The sequence below is a fragment of the Cherax quadricarinatus genome, chromosome 63, assembly GCF_038502225.1.
Source record: "Cherax quadricarinatus isolate ZL_2023a chromosome 63, ASM3850222v1, whole genome shotgun sequence".
NCBI classification, from domain to species: domain Eukaryota; kingdom Metazoa; phylum Arthropoda; class Malacostraca; order Decapoda; family Parastacidae; genus Cherax; species Cherax quadricarinatus.
Genome location: NC_091354.1, coordinates 19,942,433 through 19,967,610, shown reverse-complemented (window position 1 = coordinate 19,967,610; position 25,178 = coordinate 19,942,433). Strand labels below are relative to the sequence as shown.

General features: G+C 40.3%; 1 protein-coding gene across 2 annotated transcripts in view; it reads right to left on the bottom strand.

Annotated features, from left to right (window-relative positions):
• LOC128698271 (cytokine receptor-like factor 3) overlaps nucleotides 1-25,178 on the bottom strand; it is a 335,991-nt gene that overhangs the window by 297,807 nt on the left and 13,006 nt on the right. For both annotated transcript variants that reach the window (XM_070098681.1, XM_070098680.1), the window contains exon 2: nucleotides 13,029-13,202. In XM_070098681.1, the coding sequence (XP_069954782.1) occupies nucleotides 13,029-13,202 (174 nt within the window). The remainder of the gene's footprint in view (nucleotides 1-13,028; nucleotides 13,203-25,178) is intronic.

Here is a 25,178-nt window from a genome sequence, read left to right as displayed (position 1 = left end):
GACAAAAGAGAGGGCGGCCGGATATCCGCCACAAAGCATACCTCCTTCAGCCACCACCCCCGGAATCCGAAAGGTGGCTTCCAGAGATACACCCGTCGCCCAAAAGACACCCAAAGCTACTCCGGGATACCGGAGAGGGATCGGGACATCCCTAGGCAATCCAGATTCCACGGCAAACTACGCCACCGCCAAGAAACCTCAACGGAATGGGATGGACCCCGGTGTCCTTTCCCCTACCTAGGAACTAGCGCGCCTGTGGGAGAAATCACGAAGGCTAAAAAGAGGAAGGGCAAAAGGGAGGGGTGAGGAGGAGGAGGAGGAATGGAAAAAGGGGAGGATGGGGAGGATGGGATAGGGGAGGGGAGAATGGGGGGTAATTAGGTTCGGTCTGAGGAAGAAGACCGACAGGGCTAATTCCTCAGACCAAGAGCCTCTTCACCACGCCAAGGAGCCCCCCTTGAAGAGGAGGTCCTCGAGTAAACAGTACCAGTCCTACACCAAATGGTAAAAATACCTTTAAGAGTTTTATCTGTTATTACTGTAACAAAACTGGACACTCAAAAGTTTTGCTGGTCAAGGCGGCGAGATCAGGAAAGGGAGGAACCACCCCAGAGGACTCTAACTGCAGAGATACATCCAGTTGCCTGCATTAGGTCTTCAAGGCAAGGTGAGGAGGAACCTTTGGATCTAGACCCCAGGATGTGTATATTTTCTAGTAGGTCCGCAGTTGGTTTGCAAAAGGATGTAGGCAGAGTTGAGAACATACTGTCCTTGAGAGATGGATGTAGCACCTACTCTTTGCTACGTGCTGGAGTGCTGCCAGTGTCTAAGGATACCTATACTGGGGTAGATATATTGTTGAAGGGTATTACGGGTTCAACCATAAGGACACCTGTACACAAATTATGGGTAGAATCTGCATACCAAGTTGGCTATCTCCCTGTAGGTATCTCCGATGAAATTCCCTTTGAAGGGGTCGACCTCTTATTAGGGAATAATGTTATGGGCCTGTTAGACAGTGAGGAACAACTAGTTTGGGGGAAACCAAGTCCGAAATGTTGGGAGGAAATGGCTAGGAAAACCCTGCCAGACCTTCTCCCTGATGGTTCCACCATGAGAAGTATGGCTCATGATCATGCTACCAACAGTCTTCATGATATTTCTCATGAGGATGGTGAGGGCTTAAGTTTGGTAACTCTGCTTTCTGATGTTGAACTGCAGTCAACTGAAGAAAAGGATGTTCCAGCCAGAGCTGAGCATGATTGGAGAATGGATCAGTTAAATAGTGTGAGAGAGGCTGCACCTGCTAGGGTGCAATTAATTTCTGTGCAGGAAAATGTCGCTGTTGCTGAGGAAGAGATTTTACAGTTAAATAAGTGTTTTCATTTCAGGGAGGAAACTCTTATAACGAATTCACCTCTGTTTGCAGTATCGATGGAAGGAGAACAAGGGCTTTGTCCCCAGGTGGTGATGTCCAAGGTTTCCAGGCATTTCTTCTGGTCTCAGCTGTGGGAGACTGTCAGAGAGCATATTGAGACCTATCATGCCTTTCAAATTATAGGGAAACCTAGTCGAAGTATTAAACCTGTTCCCCTTCAGCCGATTTCAGCACCAGGTGAACCCTTCAGCAAGCTGGTAGTGGATGTCGTTGGCCCACTCCCAAGGACCAGAATGGGAAATAATTATTTACTAACAATAATTTGCTCCACTACCAGGTACCTGGAAGCAGTCCCTCTGCATAAGATAACTGCTCATGTAGTCTTAAGGGTTTTGATGAAGTTCTTTTTTCATGTTGGTTTTCCACAAGCAGTACAAACAGATCAAGAGCCTAACTTTACCTCAAAGTCTTTTAGAAATGTTTTGAAGGGACTAAAAGTAGAGCCTCAGTGTTCAACTGTGTATCACTCTTCATCTCAAGGGGAAATAGAGAAATTACATCAAACCCTCAAGACAATGATGCAAGCCTATGGTATAGACAATACTAACAACTGGGAGGAGAGGATCCCTTTCTTTGTATTTGCTGAGTGGGGAAGCACTCTGGAATCTCTGAGCTATTGGCTTGGGGAGGATGGTGATGCTCCCCCCTCGGAGCTTTTTCTCAGTTTCAGATACTGTTTGGCTCGTATGAGGTGGATGGTACCAGTGAATGTGCTCATCAACCAGACCAGGATGATGATGTGGGACCATAATGTGGACCATGATACTCTGGAGGCTGGAGAGGAAGTGCTGATACTGGAGCCAATTCATGTGAAAATCTGTATGGCAAGTTGCTGTGAGCTGAACATGTTGTGGGGGAAGTTCCCAGGGGTTAGATATAAAACCCACACCCCTGAGCAGAAAAAGAATGAGTATAGTGTACACAGTAACTGGTTAAAGGGTTTGAAGTTCTGTCAAAAATTCAGAGAGACCAATGTTTTAATGGAATGTAAAGGGCTGCAAAACAATAATCTGTATGAAATACCAAAAGCGTATTTAAGAAATAACATGTGTGTAAAAGATTTTGGGAAATGCATGCTTGGGTTTAATGAGAAAAATGTTGGAGAGTTGGCTCAGCCACCTTGGAACTTTATAAAAGTTTGGGATGTCAGTAATGGGGAAAAATTGAAACTCCATGAGGAAATTGTTAAGGAAACTGAGCCAATTCAACAATTTTTGTGTGGGAAAAATCTGTATGAAAAATTGGAGATGGAGGAAGAAGTGAAATTCTTCCAACGCCAGTTTGTAGTGCTTAGTGAGAGTCAGTGGGCATTCCCATGCTTCATGGTTCCCAAATTAGATGGCACCCTGGGCATAAACACTGACTACCACAGAGTACGTTTAACAACTAAGGTTTACAGAATTAGAAAGATTGATACTTATGCACTAAAAGATGCAAACATTTTAAATAAGCTAAAACATGGAAGATGTGATTTCCATGGTCTGTGTTCAAGCACCATTTTAATGTGTGTAATGCAAATTGTGTTCATTGTGTGTTTAAAATTTGTGTGTGAGATGGAACGTGATGGTGTTTGTGTAAACTTGATGTATCCAACCTGGGTGCAAAGAGATGTCTTTGGTGTGTTGTTGTTGCACTGCGAGAGGTTGCAGAACTGTTACTATCAGTGAGCAACCTTCTAAATTTAAATGTAAACATTTTACCACAGGAAAGAAAATTTTCATTTTGGGGCTGGCTATTCAGCATTTGTACATGTCTCAGGATCTCTTCATCCTGTTCCTGTGTATAGTGACTAAAATCAGACTCTTAAAATGGGCTTTGTTCCTACAGCCTTTTAATTTGAAAGTTAAATATATAAAAGGCTCAGAGAATGTGGTTGCTGATGCTCTCTCTAGATGTTTCATGTAGATGCATGGTGCGTACTTTGTACATAGTGTTTGTCATGTGCTGACCTTGTTGTTTTTGCAGTGGTGAACTCTCGGCGAGCCTGAGTACTCCCTACCAGCCATCTGACTGTGAAGGAGTCGAGTCAGAGCCAAAAGTGTGACGAGGGTCAGGGTGTACTTAAATGTGAGTTGAGGCAGTGGTTGACAACCTTCAGTAACATGAGACGTTCAGGAAGGTATGTGATGTTGTGTCTTGGTGTGCTCTATATACAAAAACGGCCCGACGGTTTGCCTTTGTGGTCCCCTGGACCCCTCCATATTCTATGTCAGCCTCCTCTTCATAAGTTTGGAGGATCTGTGTGGAGTGGGACCTCGGAAGATGGGCTTGAGTGCCTGACCATGTTAAGGATCGTGAGTGTTGACTGGAAGTCTCACTGTTTGGTTCGGCCACCAAGTGAGAGACACCTTGACATGTTTTGTGAAGTTTCCTGCCTGGTGTACACCTGACTGCTCTGGGTTTGGCTCTACTCTCGTCTCCTGATCAGGAAGATGCCACCCTGGCGTACCAGTTGCTTGCTGGATTACCGTAGCAGAGGCACAGGCCTGTTGGTGCGGGCTTTCACAGTGGGCATTGTGTGCAATTTTTGCATTGTAATGTGTATTGTTTAAAAGTCATTAAAATTGTAAATAGTTACACCCTTGAGTATATGGGTATGGTTAAAATGCTTTTCTAAAAAATTCTGCAATCTGTTGTAAATAACAGTAAAGTGAAGAGTAGTTATGGTGCTAGGAAATATGTAGCATTTCTAGTAGTCTTGTTTACCGCCTTCAGACTTAAGCAATATACTTTTTACTAGCCGTATCCTGAGGGACACGGCTAGCTTTTGTGAGACTTCGTCTGGAGGTGGGGGTGTTATGGGGCTATAGGACCCAACATGTATTTATAAGTAACAGTTACTCTGGAATACCTAATTATATTGAATTGATGGGGACTTTGCTCTAAATGTCAGAAGGACTGATCAACCTTATGACTGAGAGGCAGCTGGGTCAAACCTATTTTTCTCAATATAATAGGTTATACTATAGACACACAAACACACAAATTAAATAAGTAGTTTATAAAGTTGTATTTCTTTTTGTAAAAGTAAAGTTAAGAGGTGGTAGAATTGTGGTAACTGGAGAATTGTGCTTGGCAACAGCCTTTTGTTTTGGTGGGAGGAGCTTAGGTAGGCTTCTCTCTCTCCCTCTCTCTGACTCTCTCTCTCTGTGGCTGACCTTCAACCTGGCAGGATCTCTGGGTCCTTCTCCTATCTTTTGGGGCATCATGTGTGCTCCAGCAGTGAGTTTTTATAATTTAAGTTTTGGCCACCATACCCAGGGTGACTAAAGTGTGTCAAAACACTGGTTAGCCCAGAGTTATGTCAGGAAGAGTGAAGGACAAGAGTTGTTGCAACACACCATGTGGAGCACAGGCATGGAGTGTGTAGATTTTGTTTTGAAAATGGAGGCTGTGATTGTATATTCTGTACATATCTATTGAGAATACAGTTATATTTTTATAGTAGTAGTTTACATAACCTGTGAAGAGGGCTGGTGAAAGGGTATCAGAGACACTCAAGATGATCAGCCATGATGTAAGTATTACCCCTAGACAAATAAGGCCATTAAGTAAAAGCTACCCCACACTAGAACATGTAGTGAGAACCTTACCATCAAAGTAATAAGACATACCAACGTAACAGTCTGCATAACAGTAAATCTTCTATTTTTTTTGAGAATAAAAATTCAAAGTGGAAAGCAAAAGAATGTAAGAGGGGCGTTGGGACGTGACTAATGAGAAGAGGAAATGTCATTTTAGTGCCAGGAGTGTCTTTCTTGTTTATTCTGGACCCTATTTGGAAATAGGCATCTTTTGAAATTTGTGTGAAATTGGCAAAATTGCTAAATTCTGACCACTGTAATGGATAGTTGAAATAGGTAAATTTGGGGTTTCTTGCACTCATTCGATTGAAAAAATGGAGTTCTAGCAAAATATTCATGATTTTTGTTGACTAGTACAGTGGAATTGGCCGAATATAGGGCTTAAAGTGGGCAAAATCGCCGATGCATAAACATCGTCGAGACCGCTAACTTCATGAGAGCATAATTCAGTAAGTTTTCCATCAAAATTCATACTTTTGGTGTCATTATGATTGGGAAAAGATTCTCTATCTTTTCATAAGAAAAAATATTTTTTTTTTTTTTTGAAATTTGGGCAACCCTGAGAACAAGTTTCTGAGAGGGCCTGTCGACACTGAAAGGGTTAATATAACGCTAATATCAACTCTACGGCTTATTTATCTATCAGAATTGATCTAATATGACATAATAAACACTAAGTAACATAGAAACATGAGATATACTCTAGAATGAATAAAATAGGCCATAATATAGCGAGTGTCCAGGACCAATCCGAGCATACAAAATCACTACTGCTCCTTTTTATAACATGTTCTTTGGTCCTGAGTAAGAGAAAAACAGAGTTTTTAAGAGGCTAACTGCACTACATCATGGGAGGCCGGCACTCACATTCCCGGTGAATATCTCAGATGTTACCGACTTATTTCATGAACATCAAAATGGTATACAATACAGACAGGTTGGTAGGCAAGACACATAGGCAACAGTTAGGCAACTTTATTCCGAAATGTTTCGCCTACACAGTAGGCTTCTTCAGTCTAATACAGAAAGTAGGCAGGAACAGTAGAGATGTGAAGACGATGTAATCAGTCCATCACCCTTGAAGTCGTAGAATTTTGAGGTTGTCAGTCCCTCAGCCTGGAGAAGTTCAGTTCCACTATGGAACTGAACATTTATTATTGAAGTAAATGCAATAATATTGACAGAAATCATAAAAAAATGATTGTTCTACAATTGGCTTGTGGAATATTGGAAATATTCCAAATATTTTTTGATTTGTGTAAGAGTAAAGGGCAAGATATTTTGCAAATGCCAAAAACGTAGCAACTATTCTTTTTTTTGTAGAATATTTTTATTTTTTTATTAACACACTGGCCGATTCCCACCAAGGCAGAGTGACCTGAAAAAGAAAAACTTTCACCATCATTCATTCCATCACTGTCTTGCCAGAAGGGTGCTTTACACTACAGTTTTTAAACTGTAACATTAACACCCCTCCTTCAGAGTGTAGGCACTGTACTTCCCATCTCCAGGACTCAAGTCCGGCCTGCCGGTTTCCCTGAATCCCTTCATAAATGTTACTTTGCTCACACTCCAACAGCACGTCAAGTATTAAAAACCATTTGTCTCCATTCACTCCTATCAAACACGCTCACGCATGCCCGCTGGAAGTCCAAGCCCCTCGCACACAAAACCTCCTTTACCCCCTCCCTCCAACCTTTCCTAGGCCGACCCCTACCCCGCCTTCCTTCCACTACAGACTGATACACTCTTGAAGTCATTCTGTTTCGCTCCATTCTCTCTACATGTCCGAACCACCTCAACAACCCTTCCTCAGCCCTCTGGACAACAGTTTTGGTAATCCTGCACCTCCTCCTAACTTCCAAACTACGAATTCTCTGCATTATATTCACACCACACATTGCCCTCAGACATGACATCTCCACTGCCTCCAGCCTTCTCCTCGCTGCAACATTCATCACCCATGCTTCACACCCATATAAGAGCATTGGTAAAACTATACTCTCATAAATTCCCCTCTTTGCCTCCAAGGACAAAGTTCTTTGTCTCCACAGACTCCTAAGTGCACCACTCACCCTTTTCCCCTCATCAATTCTATGATTCACCTCATCCTTCATAGACCCATCCGCTGACACGTCCACTCCCAAATATCTGAATACATTCACCTCCTCCATACTCTCTCCCTCCAATCTGATATCCAATCTTTCATCACCTAATCTTTTTATCCTCATAACCTTACTCTTTCCTGTATTCACTTTCAATTTTCTTCTTTTGCATACCCTACCAAATTCATCCTCCAACCTCCGCAACTTCTCTTCAGAATCTCCCAAGAGCACAGTGTCATCAGCAAAGAGCAACTGTGACAACTCCCACTTTATGTGTGATTCTTCATCTTTTAACTACATGCCTCTTGCCAAGACCCTTGCATTCACTTCTCTTACAACCCCATCTATAAATACATTAAACAACCATGGTGACATCACACATCCTTGTCTAAGGCCTACTTTTACTGGGAAATAATCTCCCTCTTTCCTACATACTCTAACTTGAGACTCGCTATCCTCATAAAAACTCTTCACTGCTTTCAGTAACCTACCTCCTACACCATACACCTGCAACATCTGCCACATTGCCCCCCTATCCACCCTGTCATACGCCTTTTCCAAATCCATAAATGCCACAAAAACCTCTTTAGCCTTATCTAAATACTGCTCACCTATATGTTTCACTGTAAACACCTGGTCCACACACCCCCTACCTTTCCTAAAGCCTCCTTTTGTATCTGCTATCCTATTCTCCGTCTTACTCTTAATTCTTTCAATAATAACTCTACCATACACTTTACCAGGTATACTCAACAGACTTATCCCCCTATAATTTTTGCACTCTCTTTTGTCCCCTTTGCCTTTATACAAAGGAACTATGCATGCTCTCTGCCAATCCCTAGGTACCTTACCCTCTTCCATACATTTATTAAATAATTGCACCAACCACTCCAAAACTATATCCCCACCTGCTTTTAACATTTCTATCTTTATCCCATCAATCCCAGTTGCCTTACCCCCTTTCATTTTACCTACTGCCTCACGAACTTCCCCCACACTCGCATTAAAGATAATTACATGATTACCTCCAGTGAGAATATTGCACTAGCACTGTTTTACAAGTACAAAGTCCCAAAACCACCTTTTGTTGTGCCATTTAGGCTGGGATTCTTGCCAAATGTCATTTTCAATAAAAATTTTTTTTTTTTTTTTTTTTTTTTTGGCAAAATAACTGCTTGCTCATAACTCGGATTTTGGCTAACAACTCGAAGCAAAAAATCAACCGAGCAACGGCTCGTAATTCGGAAAACTCATAAGTTGGGGCACTCGTAAGTCAAGGTACCACTGTATTTTGTTTAATATTTTAAATTCCCCTAGACAGGCTGTTACCCCTTGGTGCCAGGACATTTCGTTACACCAACTATCTAAGAAAAGCTTTAGAAATTGTAATGACTAAAAATACAGATGATGATGCGGTTCCCTTAACTGACTTCTGAAAAAATTATAAAAACGCAATAAAAAATATTCGCCATGCTTGGCAACAAGTAACTGCAAGTGTGTGTTATGGAAGTCCATTCAGCCACATTGTGCAAATGATTTTGGTTTCTCTCTCTCTCTCTCAAAAATAGTCTTACTGATGATCAGCCTGTAACTGATTTCATCAACAATATGAACAACACACTCCTCATACCAACAATAACTAAACCAACCAGGCTCACTGAGACAAGTGCAACCATAATAGACCACATATGGACCAATATACTAGCCCCCCTTAAATCAGGGATAATCACATATAGCACTACAGACCACTACCCTACCTTCCTCCTGACGAATACAACAAAGTCTCATTTAGACTCCATGACGAGGCCTCAATAAGGAAGTTCACAATTGACCTAGAGATTGTTGAGTGGCCTACGGAATTCTCCAAGGCCAATGGTATTGATGACTGGACAGACATTTTTCTTAACAAATTACTTAGACTATACAACAAACATTGTCCTATAAAAACGAAACAGATCACAAACAAACGGCTTGGTTGCCCATGGCTAACCAGCACCATTCTGAAATCCATTGACAAGAAACACCAATATGAAAAGCAATATAGACAGGGCTTAATACACAAAGATATTCTTAAACACTATTCATCAGTTCTCACCAAAGTAATAAAGAAAGCCAAACAACTATACTACTCCAGTAAATTCACAGACACTAGAGAAGATATAAAAAAGACCTGGAAAACACTCTCTCAGATTCTAGGGACCCACAAACTGAAAAAAAACAAGAATATTGTCCTAACTAAACCTAATGAAACACCACTACATCCCACTGACACAGCTAACAAGATAAACGACTTCTTCTCAACCATAGGATCTAATCTCGCCAATAAAATCCCACATACTAATGCCCATGCCGGGGACTACCTAGATGGGAATTTCCCAAATTCCTTCTATCTTGCACCAACTGAGCCCTCGGAAGTCACCGAGATTATAAAGTCACTATAAAACAACTCAGGGAATCTGTCTAATGTCCCACCATTACTGTACAAGCGAGCGGCCCATATCCTTTCGCATGCTATTTCATTACTTTTTAACAAGTCACTAGAAACTAGCACCTTCCCGAAACTACTCAAGATGGCAAGGGTTAGTTACACCAATACATAAAGGTGGTGACCCTACAGACTTAAACAACTATAGGCCAATATCAAACTTACCATTGCTATCCAAAATCTTTGAGAAACTCATGCACAGGAGACTATATTCATTTATAACAGCACAAAACATACTCAACCCCTGCCAATTTGGATTTAGGAAAAATAAAAGCACTAATGATGCAATCATAAAAATGCTAGATCTGCTTTACACAGCATTGGAAAATAAGGAATATCCACTAGGAATTTTTATTGACCTAAGAAAAGCTTTTGACACAGTAGACCACGACATCCTACTCCACAAACTTGACCATTACGGTATAAGAGGCCATGCGCTTGCTTATTTCAAATCTTACCTTACTAATAGGTATCAGTATGTTACCATTAAAGACACAGCATCAACAACACGGCCACTTGATACTGGAGTTCCGCAGGGAAGTGTCCTTGGTCCCCTGCTCTTCCTCATATACATCAATGATCTTCCAAACGTATCCCAACACCTGAAACCCATTCTCTTTGCTGACGACACGACTTATGTCATCTTTCACCCTAATCTTGCCACCCTCAACACCATTGTTAACGAGGAGCTGATCAAAATATCGACTTGGATGACAGCCAATAAACTTACGCTTAACACTGACAAAACCTACTATATTATGTTTGGTAGCAGAGCAGGAGATGCACAAATTAACATTAAGATCGACAACACTCTAATTACCAGACATAATGAGGGCAAATTCCTAGGCCTATACCTTGACAACAACCTGAATTTCAGCACCCATATCCAACACATAACCAAAGAAGTATCCAAAACAGTTGGGATCCTCTCCAAGATACGATACTACGTGCCGCAAAATGCCCTTCTCACACTATACCACTCACTTATTTATCCATACCTCACCTATGCTATTTGTGCTTAGGGATCAACTGCAGCAACACACCTAAAGCCAATAATAACCCAACAAAAAGCTGCAGTAAGAATAATCACTAAATCCCATCCCTGGCAACACACCCCCCCACTCTTCATAGATCTAAACTTACTCCCTGTTCAGTACATCCACACTTACTACTGTGCAATCTACATCTACAGGACCTTAAACTCCAATATCAACCTTGACCTAAAACGCTTTCTTGATAGTTGTGACAGAACCCACAGGCATAACACCAGACACAAACATCTCTACGACATTCCCCATGTCTGACTAAACCTTTACAAAAATTCAATGTATGTCAAAGGCCCTAAAATCTGGAACACCCTGCCTGAGAACTCTAGAACTGCAGACACATTCATCACCTTCAAAACTACCATTAGAAAACATCTTATCTCCCTGATAAACCCCATCAACTAACTACACGAATACCACCTGGTGGTTCACACTTACACTCACTCACCCATTTGACCATAAACAGAAATATTAATCTCAATCTTAAAACAATGAATCCTATGATACTCCAATACTGAAACTATGTACTGTGCCAAAACAAAAGCATTCACATTGCTAAACTCACAAACTAGTATTTAGTCACTTCGCCATAATACCAACTTACCTCATAATTTGTAATATTTTAAAATAAAGAATTAAACTAAGTCTGCCCGAAATGCCTAGCCATACTAGGCGTTCTAGTGGTACACTCTGTAATCATTATTTAACTACATGTAAACCACACAACAACCAAATTCTGTAAATTCAACATTGTAATCTTTATAGAGAATAAACTTTGAATTTGAATTTGAAAAATAGCAAACACTGGAAGAAAATTGGTTTCGACTAACAATAAAGTGACGATGTCCAGGAATTGCCCAATTTGCACTTGGACGAACTGACTGACGATTTTTAGATCAACAACAGGCATTTGAATAAGCAGATAATGGGCAAATGAAAGTTTACTTTCATCAAAGAATCTTAAGACATCTTTCAAGATGTAGAAGTCAAGAAGAAAAAAATTGTAGATGCTTACCCTAGCATCTATCAAAGATTTGAAGAAAGAAAAATTTTTCAGCCTACACTGCTAAAATATTTTGAATGACACTAATGTTTTTGTCATATCATCAGGATCAATATTCAATATAGTGTATATATATATTTTTTTTAAATTTTGCTTTCTATAACTCTTCTACTACGTACTCAGTAATAAAAGTGAATCGGAAATAAATTTTTCTTATACTTTGCAGTTATACGCATTTATAAATACAGTGGACCCCCGGTTAACGATATTTTTTCACTCCAGAAGTATGTTCAGGTGCCAGTACTGACCGAATTTGTTCCCACAATAAATATTGTGAAGTAAATTAGTCCATTTCAGACCCCCAAACATACACGTACAAACGCACTTACATAAATACACTTACATAATTGGTCACATTCGGAGGAGGTAATCGTTATGCGGGGGTCCACTGTACATGAAAAACTTTTGAAAATTTTCATTGCATATATTCATTGGGCTGGAACCAATTACCATATTTTACATATAATTATAACTTTGAATAGTGTGAATTCAAATACAGCCTCTCCTCACTTAATGATGGAGTTCCGTTCCTAATACCACGTCGGTAAATGAATCAGTCACTAAATGAGGAGCATACTATAATGGTAGTGGGTTTACGTCAGTCATCTTTGATATTTCTTTAATGTCACCCTTCCACCATTTATAACATTCTTAGTACATTTTTAAATCTTTATACAGTAGTGTGCTATATATTGTAATAAACAGAATACGTAGAGGTAATCAGCTCTAATATACATTATTTAGGTATGTACACTGGTCAGAGAGCATACTGTAAGTTCGAGTCATCGGTAAATGAGTAGGTCACTAAGTGAGGAGAGGCTGTAATGTGACCACTTTACAGGATTCATTTTTCGCACTAATTGAGACCTGGATATAATGTATTTTTTGTAGTGATTATGAAGTAAAATTCTGAACTATAAATATGCTGGCATAGCAATTGTTTACAGGTAAATAACAAAATCTATAGCTCTGACTGAATACAATATTGCATTCCTTACTTCACTGAGTCTCAAATTAAGATAATGAATGTAGTTATTACAGATATTTTTGCATACCATAAAAATTTAATATTCTCATAAAGAGTACATATAAACTTTCCTTAATTTGTACATATATATTCTGAAGCAATAGTAAAAAAGTAATAATAATACAGTCAGTGCTGTATGGGTCACACAGCACTGTATTTTATCTAATATGTAATATAAAAACATCTATTGCACTTTCAAATTTAATTAACATGTACAGTATTTAATTATAGTATTTTTGACTATAAACTCTTTAATCAGTACCATAATAATTTCCATTACCTGCTTCTTGGCAAGCTTGAGTTGATCACACAACTGCAGCAGGTGCTCTTGATGCTGCTCTAATGTGGCTATTGTGTCCACCAGATCATGTGAAATTTGAGTCTTCACATGTCTACGGTATTCCTCCCGTAGTCGCTCGCTTGTGCTACTTGCTTTTTCTTCCACCTCCGACATCTAGCAATTAATTAAGCTTTATTATAAAGGTGACCTCCTCCTCTAAGCCACAGTACAAGTTATAAATGGTCAACAAAAAACTTACCATATTTAATGCATTAGTTATAAAAACTACAATCACAAGTATAACAAAAAAGGTAGCTAATAAAGAAATGGTTAGTTACACAAGTATTTTACATTATTTCAAACTGATTCAATGATTTTCAGTTTCATGGAATGATTGAATAGAGATGAAGATACAAGTTACTTAGTTAGAATAGAAATACTTTGTATGGGAGTTGAAGGAAGGCTGGAAGAACAGGGACAGAATTGGATGAAAGCTGGTTTTGTTTGATATAGCGTATTGCTGTCTATGTTAGGGAGATGAGATGCTTTTAACAGTAGCTCTTAATCGATTGGCAGATAGGGAGCATTTTGATGCTTCAGGCAGGGGATTCCAAATCTTAAGGCCTTTTATGAGCACTGAGCTTTTACACAGGTCAAGTCAGACATGGACGATGTCAGAAAGTGTTGTGTGCTGTGTTATGCCTCTGTGTTCTGTTGCAGTTATCAATGAAGAGTTTTAGAGAATGATTTATACTGGAATTGAATGTCTAGTATACACAGGAAAACAAAAAAAAAATAAATAAAGACTAACCCTACAGCTCAGGAACCAAGAGTGGGAGGGAAAGACAATTACAGAACATGTTCTAACCTGTCACAGCGAGACAAGGCTCAATTCGATCGTTTCACTCAGTACGAGTGGACATGAATTCAGATACAGTGGAACCTCAAATTTCGAACTTAATCTGTTCCAGGAGCTAGTTCTAAATTCGAAAAGTCTGAAATTCGAAGCAATATTTCCCATAAGAAATAATGGAAATACAATTAATCCGTTCCAGAAACCCAAAAATATTCATAAAAAAAAAAATACATTTTATAGAGATTAATTACAGTTTTACATAAACACAACAAATGCTATAGTCTTTAAATATGTAGAGTAATATAAAATAACATTTTTACTTACCTTTATTGAAGATCGGTGATGGGATCTGGAAGATAGGGAGGAGGAGAGAGGGAGTTGGGGAGTTGCGTCCAATACACGTCAACCAGCGAGTCTAGTATTCTTTCACAAGTGTGCTGATATTATTTATACCATTTCTACACTAATGCAGTAGTCTGCATAACAGTAAATCATCTATTTTTTGTGAGAATAAAAATTCAAAGTGGAAAGCAAAAGAAATGTAACAGAGGCCTGGGGGACATGACTAATGAACAGAGGAACTATTATTTTAGTGCCAGGAATGTCTGTCTTGTTTATTCTGGACCCTATTTGGAAATTGGCATCTTTTGAAATTTGTATAAAATTTGCAAAATTGCCAATTTCTGACCACTTTATTGGATATTTGAAATAGGTAAATGGGTGGTTTCTTGTACTCATTCGATAGAAAAAATGGAGTTCTAGCAAAATAGTTATGATTTTTGTCAACTGGTGCATTAGAATTGGCCGAAAATAGGGCTCAAAGTGGGCGAAATCGCCAATGTGTTAACATCGCCGAGACCGCTGACTTCACGAGAGCATAATTCCGTAAGTTTTCCATGAAATTTCATATTTTTGGTGTCATTATGATCAGGAAAAGATTTTCTTATCATTTCATAAGATTTTTTTTTTTTTTTTTTTTTTCAAAAAATTTCCAATCCTGAGAACAAGTTTAGGAGAGGGCCTGCCAACCCTGAAAGGGGTTAAGGAAATGTGTACAATGTGATCAAAGGTGCAAACCTTTATGGAGGAAAATCACCCTGACACAGCTATTGCAAGCCGTGCTGGTGGCTTTTACAATGACAGTGCTGTGAACCACTTTAGGAAAATCTTTAAGGAACACGAGGTACAGAGCTCTATGGACAGATTTTTGGTACGACTGAGGTCCAGTGACTCAAGTTGTTCCCAGTGGCATTAAAAGAAGAAGGGAAGTAACCCCGGAAAAGGACTTGCTACCTGAAGTCCTTAAGGAAGGGGATTCCCCTTCCAAAAATTAATACACTTCCATCTCGCCTTTTCCCATCACTACATCTTCAATAAAGGTAAGTGTCATTTATTCTTCATTTAGTACAGTACGTATATTGTGCACGTATCCTTTTTGTGTGTAAGAAAGTGTATATTTCATGTTAAAAAAAAATTTTCATACTTTTGGGTGTTGAATGGATTAATTGAATTTCCATTATTTCTTATGGGGAAAATTAATTTGACTTACGATAATTTCATCTAACGATGAGCTCTCTGGAATGGATTAACCCTTTGACTGTCGCGGCCGTATATATACGTCTTACGAGGTACCGTGTTTGACGTATATATACTCATAAATTCTAGCGGCTTCAAATCAAGCAGGAGAAAGCTGGTAGGCCCACATGTGAGAGAATGGGTGTGTGTGGTCAGTGTGCACCATATAAAAAAAATCCTGGAGCACGCAGTGCATAATGAGAAAAAAAAAACTCCGACCATTTTTTTTAATTAAAATGCCGACTTTGTGGTCTATTTTCGTATAGTATTTATGGTTGTATTCTCGTTTTATTGGTCTCATTTGATAGAATAGAAAACAGAGAAATAGAGGTGATTTTGATTGATTTTACTATAAAAAGAACCTAGAAATGGAGCTCAAAGTAGGGGAAATGTTTGATTTTTGCCAATGTTCAAAAGTAAACAAATGATGCCATTGTCCAATAAATGTCCAACTAGCCATTCTAATATGCAGTCATGAATGGGTTGATGTTATTTATACAATTATTGCAGTAGTCTGCATAATAGTAAGTCTTCTATTTTTTGTTTGAATAAAAATTCAAAATAGAAAGCAAGAGTAATATCAGAGGGGCCTGGAGACATGGCTGATGAGCAAAGAAAATGTTATTTTTGAGCCAGGAATGTCTGCATTGTTCATTTTGGACCTTATTTTGAAATTGTCATATTTTTTAGTTTTCGTGAAATTGGCCAAATTGCAAATTTCTGACCACATTATTAGGTAGTTGAAATCGGTAAATGGGCAGTTTCTTGTACTCAATTGATAGAAAAAATAGAGTTCTAAAGAAATAGCTATGAGTTTGGGTGACTGGAACAATGGAATTAGCCGAAAATAGGGCTCAAAGTGGGCGAATTCGCCGATTTGTGAACAGCGCCGAGGTCACTAACTTCGCGAGAGCATAATTCCGTCAGTTTTCCATCAAATTTTGTTTTTTTTGGTGTCATTACAATCGGGAAAAGATTCTCTTTCATTTCATAAGAAAAAATATTTTTTTTTTTTTTTAAATTTTGCGACACCAGGAGACACCTCAGGATTGGGGGTTGCGACAGTCAAAGGGTTAATATTGTAAGTCGGGGGTTCACTGTATATATAAAATATGAAAACTTTTAAAAACACTTGAAAATTTGAAGTTTCCAGACATAATGGAGAGATGTAGTGCATACGGAGCTCACAGAGATTGTAAACAAACCGGGTGGGGCCACAGTGACCGTATTAGAATCAGGTGGGGGAGCCGTATAGAGAGTTTTGGTCATAATTTGAAATGACCATATTAGCGGAATGCCGTAAAGTGCCGTAAAGTGGGGCCCTACTGTATTGTTTGATGATTGCTCAAATCATTACTGCAAACTTATAATTGTTTCAATTTCATTGTTTTAAATTGTGCTAAATTGTAATACAGTGGACCCCCGCATAACGATGGCATCACATAGCGATTTTTCCGCATACCGATTACTTTTATCGCAAAATTTTTGCCGCGCATACCGATTAAAAACCCGCTTACCGATTTTCGTCCGAGACGCGTCCAATGTGCCCTCACATGTGCCGGCCGTCCCATTGTTTACCAGCCAGCCTCCGCGGTAACATCCAAGCATACACTCGGAATATTTCGTATTATTACAGTGTTTTCGGTGCTGTTTCTGGAAAATAAGTGACCATGGGCCCCAAGAAAGCTTCTAGTGCCAACCCTGTGGTAAAAAGGGTGAGAATTAGTATGGAAATTAAGAAAGATTTTGAAGGGTTTGGGGCTAACCCTGAGAAGCCTATGCCAGTTGTGGAATCCATTGTGCCTACTTCAAAGATTAAGGAAATGTGTGCACAGTGGGTTGAACTGCAAACCTTTATAGATGAAAATCACCCTGACACAGCTGTTGCAAGCCGTGCTGGTGACTATTTCAATGACAATGTTATGGCCCATTTTAGGAAAGTCTTGAAGGAACGGGAGGTACAGAGCTCTATGGACAGATTTGTTGTGCGACAGAGGTCCAGTGACTCTCAAGCTGGTCCTAGTGGCATTAAAAGAAGAAGGGAAGTAACCCCAGAAAAGGACTTGCTACCTCAAGTCCTAATGGAAGGGGATTCCCCTTCTAAACAGTAAGAAGATAATGCTCTCCCCTCCTCCCATCCCATCAATCATCACCAGATCTTCAATAAAAGTAAGTGTCATTTAATTGTGCATGCCTTTTTCAGTTTGTGTGTATTAAAATTAACATTTCATGTGGTAAAAAAAATTTTTTTTCATACTTTTGGGCGTCTTGCACGGATTAATTTTATTTCCATTATTTCTTATGGGGAAAATTCATTCGCATAACGATTATTTCGCATAACGATGAGCCCTCTTGCACGGATTAAAATCGTTAACCGGGGGTCCACTGTACTTCATTATTGTAAATTGTGCTTGATGATTGCTCAACTACTTATTCACTACTTCCAACATAAAATTGCTTCAACTTCATTGCTTTAAATTTTACTAAATTGTAATACAGTGGTACCTCCACTTTTGAGTTCAATTCGTTCCACGACCTAGCTCACAACTCAGTTTGCTCGTACATCAAATCTATTTTCCTCATTGAAATCAATTGAAGTGCCATTAATCTGTTCCAACCCCCATAAAACCACCCCAATTTTTTTGTTATGGGTTTTTAAATAGGGTTTTAAATAGTAGGTTGGTAGACAGCAACCACCCAGGGAGATACTACTGTCCTGCCAAGTGAGTAAAACGAAAGCCTGTAATTGTTTTACATGATGGTAGGATTGCTGGTGTCCTTTTTTCTGTCTCATGAACATGCAAGATTTCAGGTACGTCTTGCTACTTCTACTTACACTTATGCCACACTACACATACATGTACAAGCACATATATACACACCCCTCTGAGTTTTCTTCTATTTTCTTTCTATTTCTTATTCTTGTTCATTTCCTCTTATTTCCATGGGGAAATAAGAAGAACAGAATTCTTCCTCCGTAACCCATGCGTGTTTTAAGAGGCGACTAAATTGCTGGGAGCAAGGGGCTAGTAACCTCTTCTCCTGTATATATTACTAAAAGTAAAAGGAGAAACTTTCGTTTTTCCTTTTGGGCCACCCCGCCTCAGTGGGATACGGCCGGTGTGTTGAAAGAAAGAACATAGAAACCTGATATATACTCTAGAACGAATATGTCATTATGTAACAAGTGGAGGCGGCCATAACTGCTCCCGCATTGTTGTGGTATTCGCTGCCATCTAGTACATTATTATTATATGTATTATACATTATTATACAGCCTCTCCTCACTTAACAACGGAGTTCCGTTCCAAAGACCTCGTCGGTAAATGAATTCATCGGTAAGTGAGGAGCATACTGTAATGGTAGTGGGTTTGTGTCAACCATCTATGATATTGTTTTAATGTCACTTTGCACCATTTATAGCATTTTTGGTATATTTTTAAATGTTTATACAATAGTATATTGTAACACAGAATAGGGAAAATCAGCTCTAACAAAGATAAAAATGTTTATTTTGACAAACTACATGGTTGTGCAGAGGAATATAATAGTTGGGTGTACATGCCAAAAAGCCCTTTTGTATGCAGAGCATTTCGGGCAAACTTAGAAATAACTTAAGATTAGTAAGGCAATAATACATAGTCCATGTGGTCATTAAACAAGTTACATTGAGTACAGTAGATTTGTGTATTCTATCAGGTAATGCTACATGGTTTTGATAAGTCTCTACTAGACTTATTACACTATTTAATTAGTTAATAAAGATTACAGTATTACAATGTAACAATTTAAAACAATTTACAATATGATGTATTACAATTTAGTACCATTTAAAATAATGAAATTTGATATTAAAATGGAACAGTTTATATTATGATGTACTGTATTGCAATCTTCTACTATTTAAAGCAATGGAAAAATATTATTACAGTGGAACCTCAAAAATCGAACGTATCACATATTGAATGTTTTGAAAATAGGACCATTTTTTCGGTCAAACTGTGTCCCTATTATCGAACGTGCCCCTATTTTCAGACCGCCAGGTACGGGACATGTCCCCGGGCCCACTCTGTCCGCGTCCCCGCGCAGGTGCCATGAGCAGTCTAGCTTTGTTTATGCTTAAGTGAACACTAACCTGCATTCTCATTCACACATTTTACGATCATTTCATTGTGTTTAGTGCTTGTGGGACTGTGAAATAAGCTGCCATGGGCCCAAAGAAACTTGCTAGTGGTACCTCTGTGGTAAAGAAAGTGAGAAACACCATAGATGTGAAGAAGGAAATAATACAGAAGTATGAGAGTGGTGTGAGACTTGTTGAGCTTGCCAGGATGTATGGGAAAAACAAGTCTACCATCGGTTCTATCCTGTCAAAGAAAGAACAAATCAAGGAAGCTGATGTTGCGAAAGGTGTTAATATGCTAACCAAAAAAAGACAACAAATAGTTGAAGAGGTTGAGAAGTTGTTGCTGGTGTGGATCAAGGGTAAAGAGATTGCAGGTGATAGTGTTTCAGAGACGATTATTTGCGAAAAGGCAAGGAAGTTGCATGCCGTTCTGGTACAGAAAACTCCTGGAACCAGTGCTGATAGTGAATTTAAGGCCAGCAGAGGCTGGTTTGACAGATTTAAGAAGCGTAGTTTCATACACAATGTTGTAAGACATGGTGAGGCAGCCAGTTCAGACAAACGGGCGGCTGAGAAGTTTGTACAGGAGTTTAAGGGGTACATAGACAGTTAAGAATTCAAACCTGAACAAGTGTTTAATTGTGACTAAACAGGCTTGTTTTGGAAGAAAATGCCAAAAAGGACCTTCATCACACAGGAGGAAAAGGCACTGCCAGGACACAAGCCTATGAAAGACAGGCTTACTCTTTTATTCTGAGCTAATGCTAGTGGTGATTTTAAAGTGAAGCCTTTACTTGTGTATCACTCAGAAAATCCCAGTGTTTTTAAGAAAAAAATGTCTTTAAGAACAAGTTATGTGTCTGTGGAAAGCTAATCATAAGGCATGGGTCACAAGACAAATTTTCAAAGAGTGGGTCTATGAAGTGTTTGGCCCCAGTGTGAAAAAATACCTCCAGGAAAAGAAAATGCCACTCAAGTGCCTCCTGTTAATGGACAATGCTCCTGCTCATCCTCCAAACTTATTAGACCTTTTGTCTAAGGACTTCATTTTTATAAAAGTGAAGTTCTTGCATCCTAGCACCACTTCCTCTCCTCCAGGCCATGGACCAGCAGGTCATTTCTAACTTCAAAAAACTCTACACCAAAGCAGTGTTTGAAAAGTGTTTTTAAGTGACCACAGACACTAAGTTGACCCAAAGAGAGTTCTGGAGGAATCACTTCAACATCTACAACTCCATAAGCCTTATAGGTAAGGCTTGGGAGGGAGTGACTTCCAGGACTTTGAACTCTGCTTGGAGACAATTGTGGCCAGATTGTGTCCAAAAGAGGGATTTTGAAGGGTTTGAGGCTGACCCTGACCCAGCTCACCCTCTGCCTGTTGTGGACTATTGTGGCATTGGGGAACACCCTGGGGTTGGAGGTGAGTGGTAAGGATGTGGAAGAGTTGGTGGAGGACCACAGGGAAGAGCTAACCACTGAAGAGCTGCAAGAGCTTCATCTGGAGCAGTATCAGACCACAGCTGAGGAACTTGCTTCAGAGGAGGAGGAAGAGGGAGTGGATGAGGTGCCTTCTTCAAAGATTAAAGAGATTTGTGCCAAGTGGAATGATGTCCAAATGTTTGTGCAGAAGTACCACCCTGAGCAAGCTGAAACAAGCCATCTTTGCAACAAGTTCAGTGACAGAACCATGTCCCATTTTAGGGAAATGTTAAAGAGGCGCCAGAAACAGAGGACTGTGGACAGTTATTTTGCGAGACGGGTCCAGTGACTCAAGCTGGTCCTAGTGGCATTAAAAGACAGAAGGGAAGTAACCCCAGAGAGGGCTTTACCTGAAGTCCTCATGGAGGGGGATTCTCCTTCCAAACACTAACCCCAACTCCCTCTCTCCTCCTCCCTATCTTCCAGATGCCATCACCAATCTTCAATAAAAGTAAGTAAAAATTTTATTTTATATGTATTACTATACATAATTAAAAACTATAGTATTTGTTGTATGTAAAACTGTAATTAATCTCTATAAAATGTATTTTTTGTGTGAATATTTTTGGGTTTCTGGAACAGATTAATTGTATTTCCATTATTTCTTATGGGAAATATTGCGTCGAATTTCAGACTTTTTGAATTTAGAACTAGCTCCTGGAAAGGAGCTAGTTCGATTTTTGAGGTTCCACTGTATTATTATAATCAAAAAGAAGCGTCAAGCCACAAGGGCTATACAGCGCTGCAGGGTAGGGAAGGAAGCGAGGGTATCGGGCGGCAGAAGAGGGGAAGGATGATTAGTAGGTTACAGAAAACAGCGGGGCAGGGGGTAGTGCGGGGGTAGGGGGTAGCAAGAGATTGAGGTAGAAAGGGATGAAGGTATCATCAGAGTTTGTGGAATAAGTCAGTTGTTGTCAAAAAGTCAATGAGATAGTCCGGATGAAAGGTGGGTCCATCAGCGAGAAGGGAAGGTAAAGAGAGAGTAGTAAAGTGGAGACGACGTTGGAGGTAAATTCTGCGTGCTCATTGATAAATTGGGCAGTCTAACAGAATGTGGCTGACCGATAGTGGAACCTGACAATACTCACAGAGAGGAGCAGGGCGCCTCTCCATGAGATGTCCACGAGTAAGACGAGTATGGCCAATGTGAAGGCGGGAGAGAGTAGTCTCCCAACCTCGACACTGATGACAAGAAGACGGCCAGTAACCTATACTCGGTTTAATAGAGCAAAGTTAGTTATTGAGCAGAGCAGACCAACGTTGATGCCAACGGGTGCGAAGGTGGGTAGCTATTACAGCAAAATAGTCTGGAAATGGAACACCTCTATATGAAATTGGTAGGTCATGTACTGCTGACCGCACAGCAGTGTTTGCCTGTTCATTGCCCAGTACGTCAACATGACCAGGGACCCAACAAAAAACACTATCTTTATGCTTGGTAGAGATACGGCGTAGCCCAAGTTGGATATGGAGAACTAGGGGGTGAGGTGTATCAAATTTCCATATAGCCTGTAGAGCACTGAGGGAGTCTGAGACAACCACAAATGATGACACAGGCATAGATGCGATACGAATAAGTGCTGCAAGAATGGCATACAATTCAGCAGTAAAAATGCTAGCCGAAGATAGTAAATGCCCTCGCACAATGCTGTCCGGAAACACTGCTGTGAATATAATGCCATCAGAAGATTTAGAGCCATCTGTGTACATGGCAATGGCATGAGAATGAGAGTGGAAGTGGTCAAGAAAAAGAGAGTGGGAAGCCACCGCAGGCAGTTGGGCTTTCGAGCAAGGGAGTGAGAAAGAACAGACCCGAACAGCTGGAACTTCCCAGGGGGGTAGGGAAAAGTGAGATGCTACATGAACATATAAAGGCGGTAACTGAAGGGAAGACGAGCGAATGTAGGCGAAGAGAGAAGGGATGGAGCAAACAGAGGCGGCAAACAAATAAATAATGTCTACTTATATCAGTGACCATTCTATAAATGGAAGGATTGCGGAGATCGTGACAACATACATAGTAGCGAAGGCAATGGGCATCACAGCAATCAGACAAGGATGGAACATTCGCTTCTGCATAGAGGCTCTCAACAGGGGAAGAGCAAAAAGCACCAAGGCATAAACGTAATCCTTGGTGATGGATGGGGTTAAGGCTAGAGAGAGTAGCAGGAAAGGCCACTGAATAGATCTGGTCACCATAATCGAGTTTCAATAAAATGAAGGCTGAATGTAGGCGAAGGAGAGTTCAATGATCAGCTCCCCATGAAAAGTGAGCAAGGATCTTAAAAAGGTTCAGCCGGTTGTGACAAGTCGCCTTTAGAGAGGCAGTGTGGGGTTTCCAGGATAACCTACGGTCAAAGAGAAGGCCTAGAAACCTGACTGTATCACGTTCAGGGATGCGGGAGCCATAGAGGTACAAAAGATGATCGGAGATGACAGAGCGTCTAGTGAAAGTAATTTGGCGAGTTTTGGTACTGGAAAATTTAAACCCATGCATGGTGGCCCAATTGGAAACACAGTCGACCGCATGTTGGAGAGAAACTGTAATAAGGTGACAGTCAGCACCTGCATAAGCAATAGCAAACACGAGGAAATTAAATCTTCATCAGAGTACAAAACAAATTCTGGCCACAAAATAGAGCGAAACACCAACGTCAAAGACCTGGGAGTGATCATGTCGGAGGATCTCACCTTCAAGGACCATAACATTGTATCAATCGCATCTGCTAGAAAAATGACAGGATGGATAATGAGAACCTTCAAAACTAGGAATGCCAAGCCCATGATGACACTCTTCAGGTCACTTGTTCTATCTAGGCTGGAATATTGCTGCACACTAAAAGCACCTTTCAAGGCAGGTGAAATTGCTGACCTAGAAAATGTACAGAGAACCTTCACGGCATGCATAACGGAGATAAAACACCTCAATTACTGGGAGCGCTTGAAGTTCCTGAACCTGTATTCCCTGGAATGCAGGCAGGAGAGATACATGATTACATACACTAGAGGGACTAGTACCGAACTTGCACACGAAAATCACTCACTACGAAAGCAAAAGACTTGGCAGACAATGCAACATCCCCCCAATGAAAAGCAGGGGTGTCACTAGCACGTTAAGAGAACATACAATAAGTGTCAGGGGCCCAAGACTGTTCAACTGTCTCCCAGCATACATAAGGGGGATTACCAACAGACCCCTGGCAGTCTTCAAGCTGGCACTGGACAAGCACCTAAAGTTGGTTCCTGACCAGCCGGGCTGTGGCTTGTACGTTGGTTTGCGTGCAGCCAACAGTAACAGCCTGGTTGATCAGGCTCTGATCCACCAGGAGGTCGGGTCACAGACCGGGCCGCGGGGGCGTTGACCCCCGGAACTCTCTCCAGGTAAACTCCAGGTAATAGAGTGACGACCAAATATTGGATGGAAGAACAGAGGCCAAATCATTAATAGCAAGGAGAAAAAGTGTTGTGCTCAGAACACATCCCTGAGGGACACCTTCAGCTTGGATAAAGTCCGGGGAGAGCACATTACTGACTCGAACATGGAAATGTCTGTCAGTTAAAAAGTTCTTAAGGAAATATGGTAGATTGCCTCGGAGGCCTAAGGAGTGGGCTTGAGCCAGAATATTCTACCTCCAAGTTGTGTCATATGCCTTCTGAAGGTCAAAAAATATGGCAATAACTGAGTGTTTGTTCGCAAAGGCATTACGAACATACGTATCCAAACGTAGTAAGGGGTCTATTGTAGAACGGCCCTTACGAAAGCCATATTGACAAATGGAGAGACTGTTGTGTGTCTCTATTATTATTATAATCAAAAAGAAGTGCTAAGCCACAAGGGCTATACAGCGCTGCAGGGTAGGGAAGGAAGCGAGGGTATTGGATGGCAAAAGGGAGGAGGGATGATCAGTAGGTTACAGAAAACAGCGGGGCAGGGGATAGTACGGGGGTAGAGGGTAGCAAGAGATTTAAGTAGAAAGGGCTGAAGGTATCAGAATTTGTGAAGTAAGTCAGTTGTTGTCAAAAAGTCAATGAGAGAGTCCGGATGAAAGGTGGGTCCATCAGCGAGAAGGGAAGGTAAAGAGAGAGCAGCGGAGCGAAGACGACGACGGAGGTA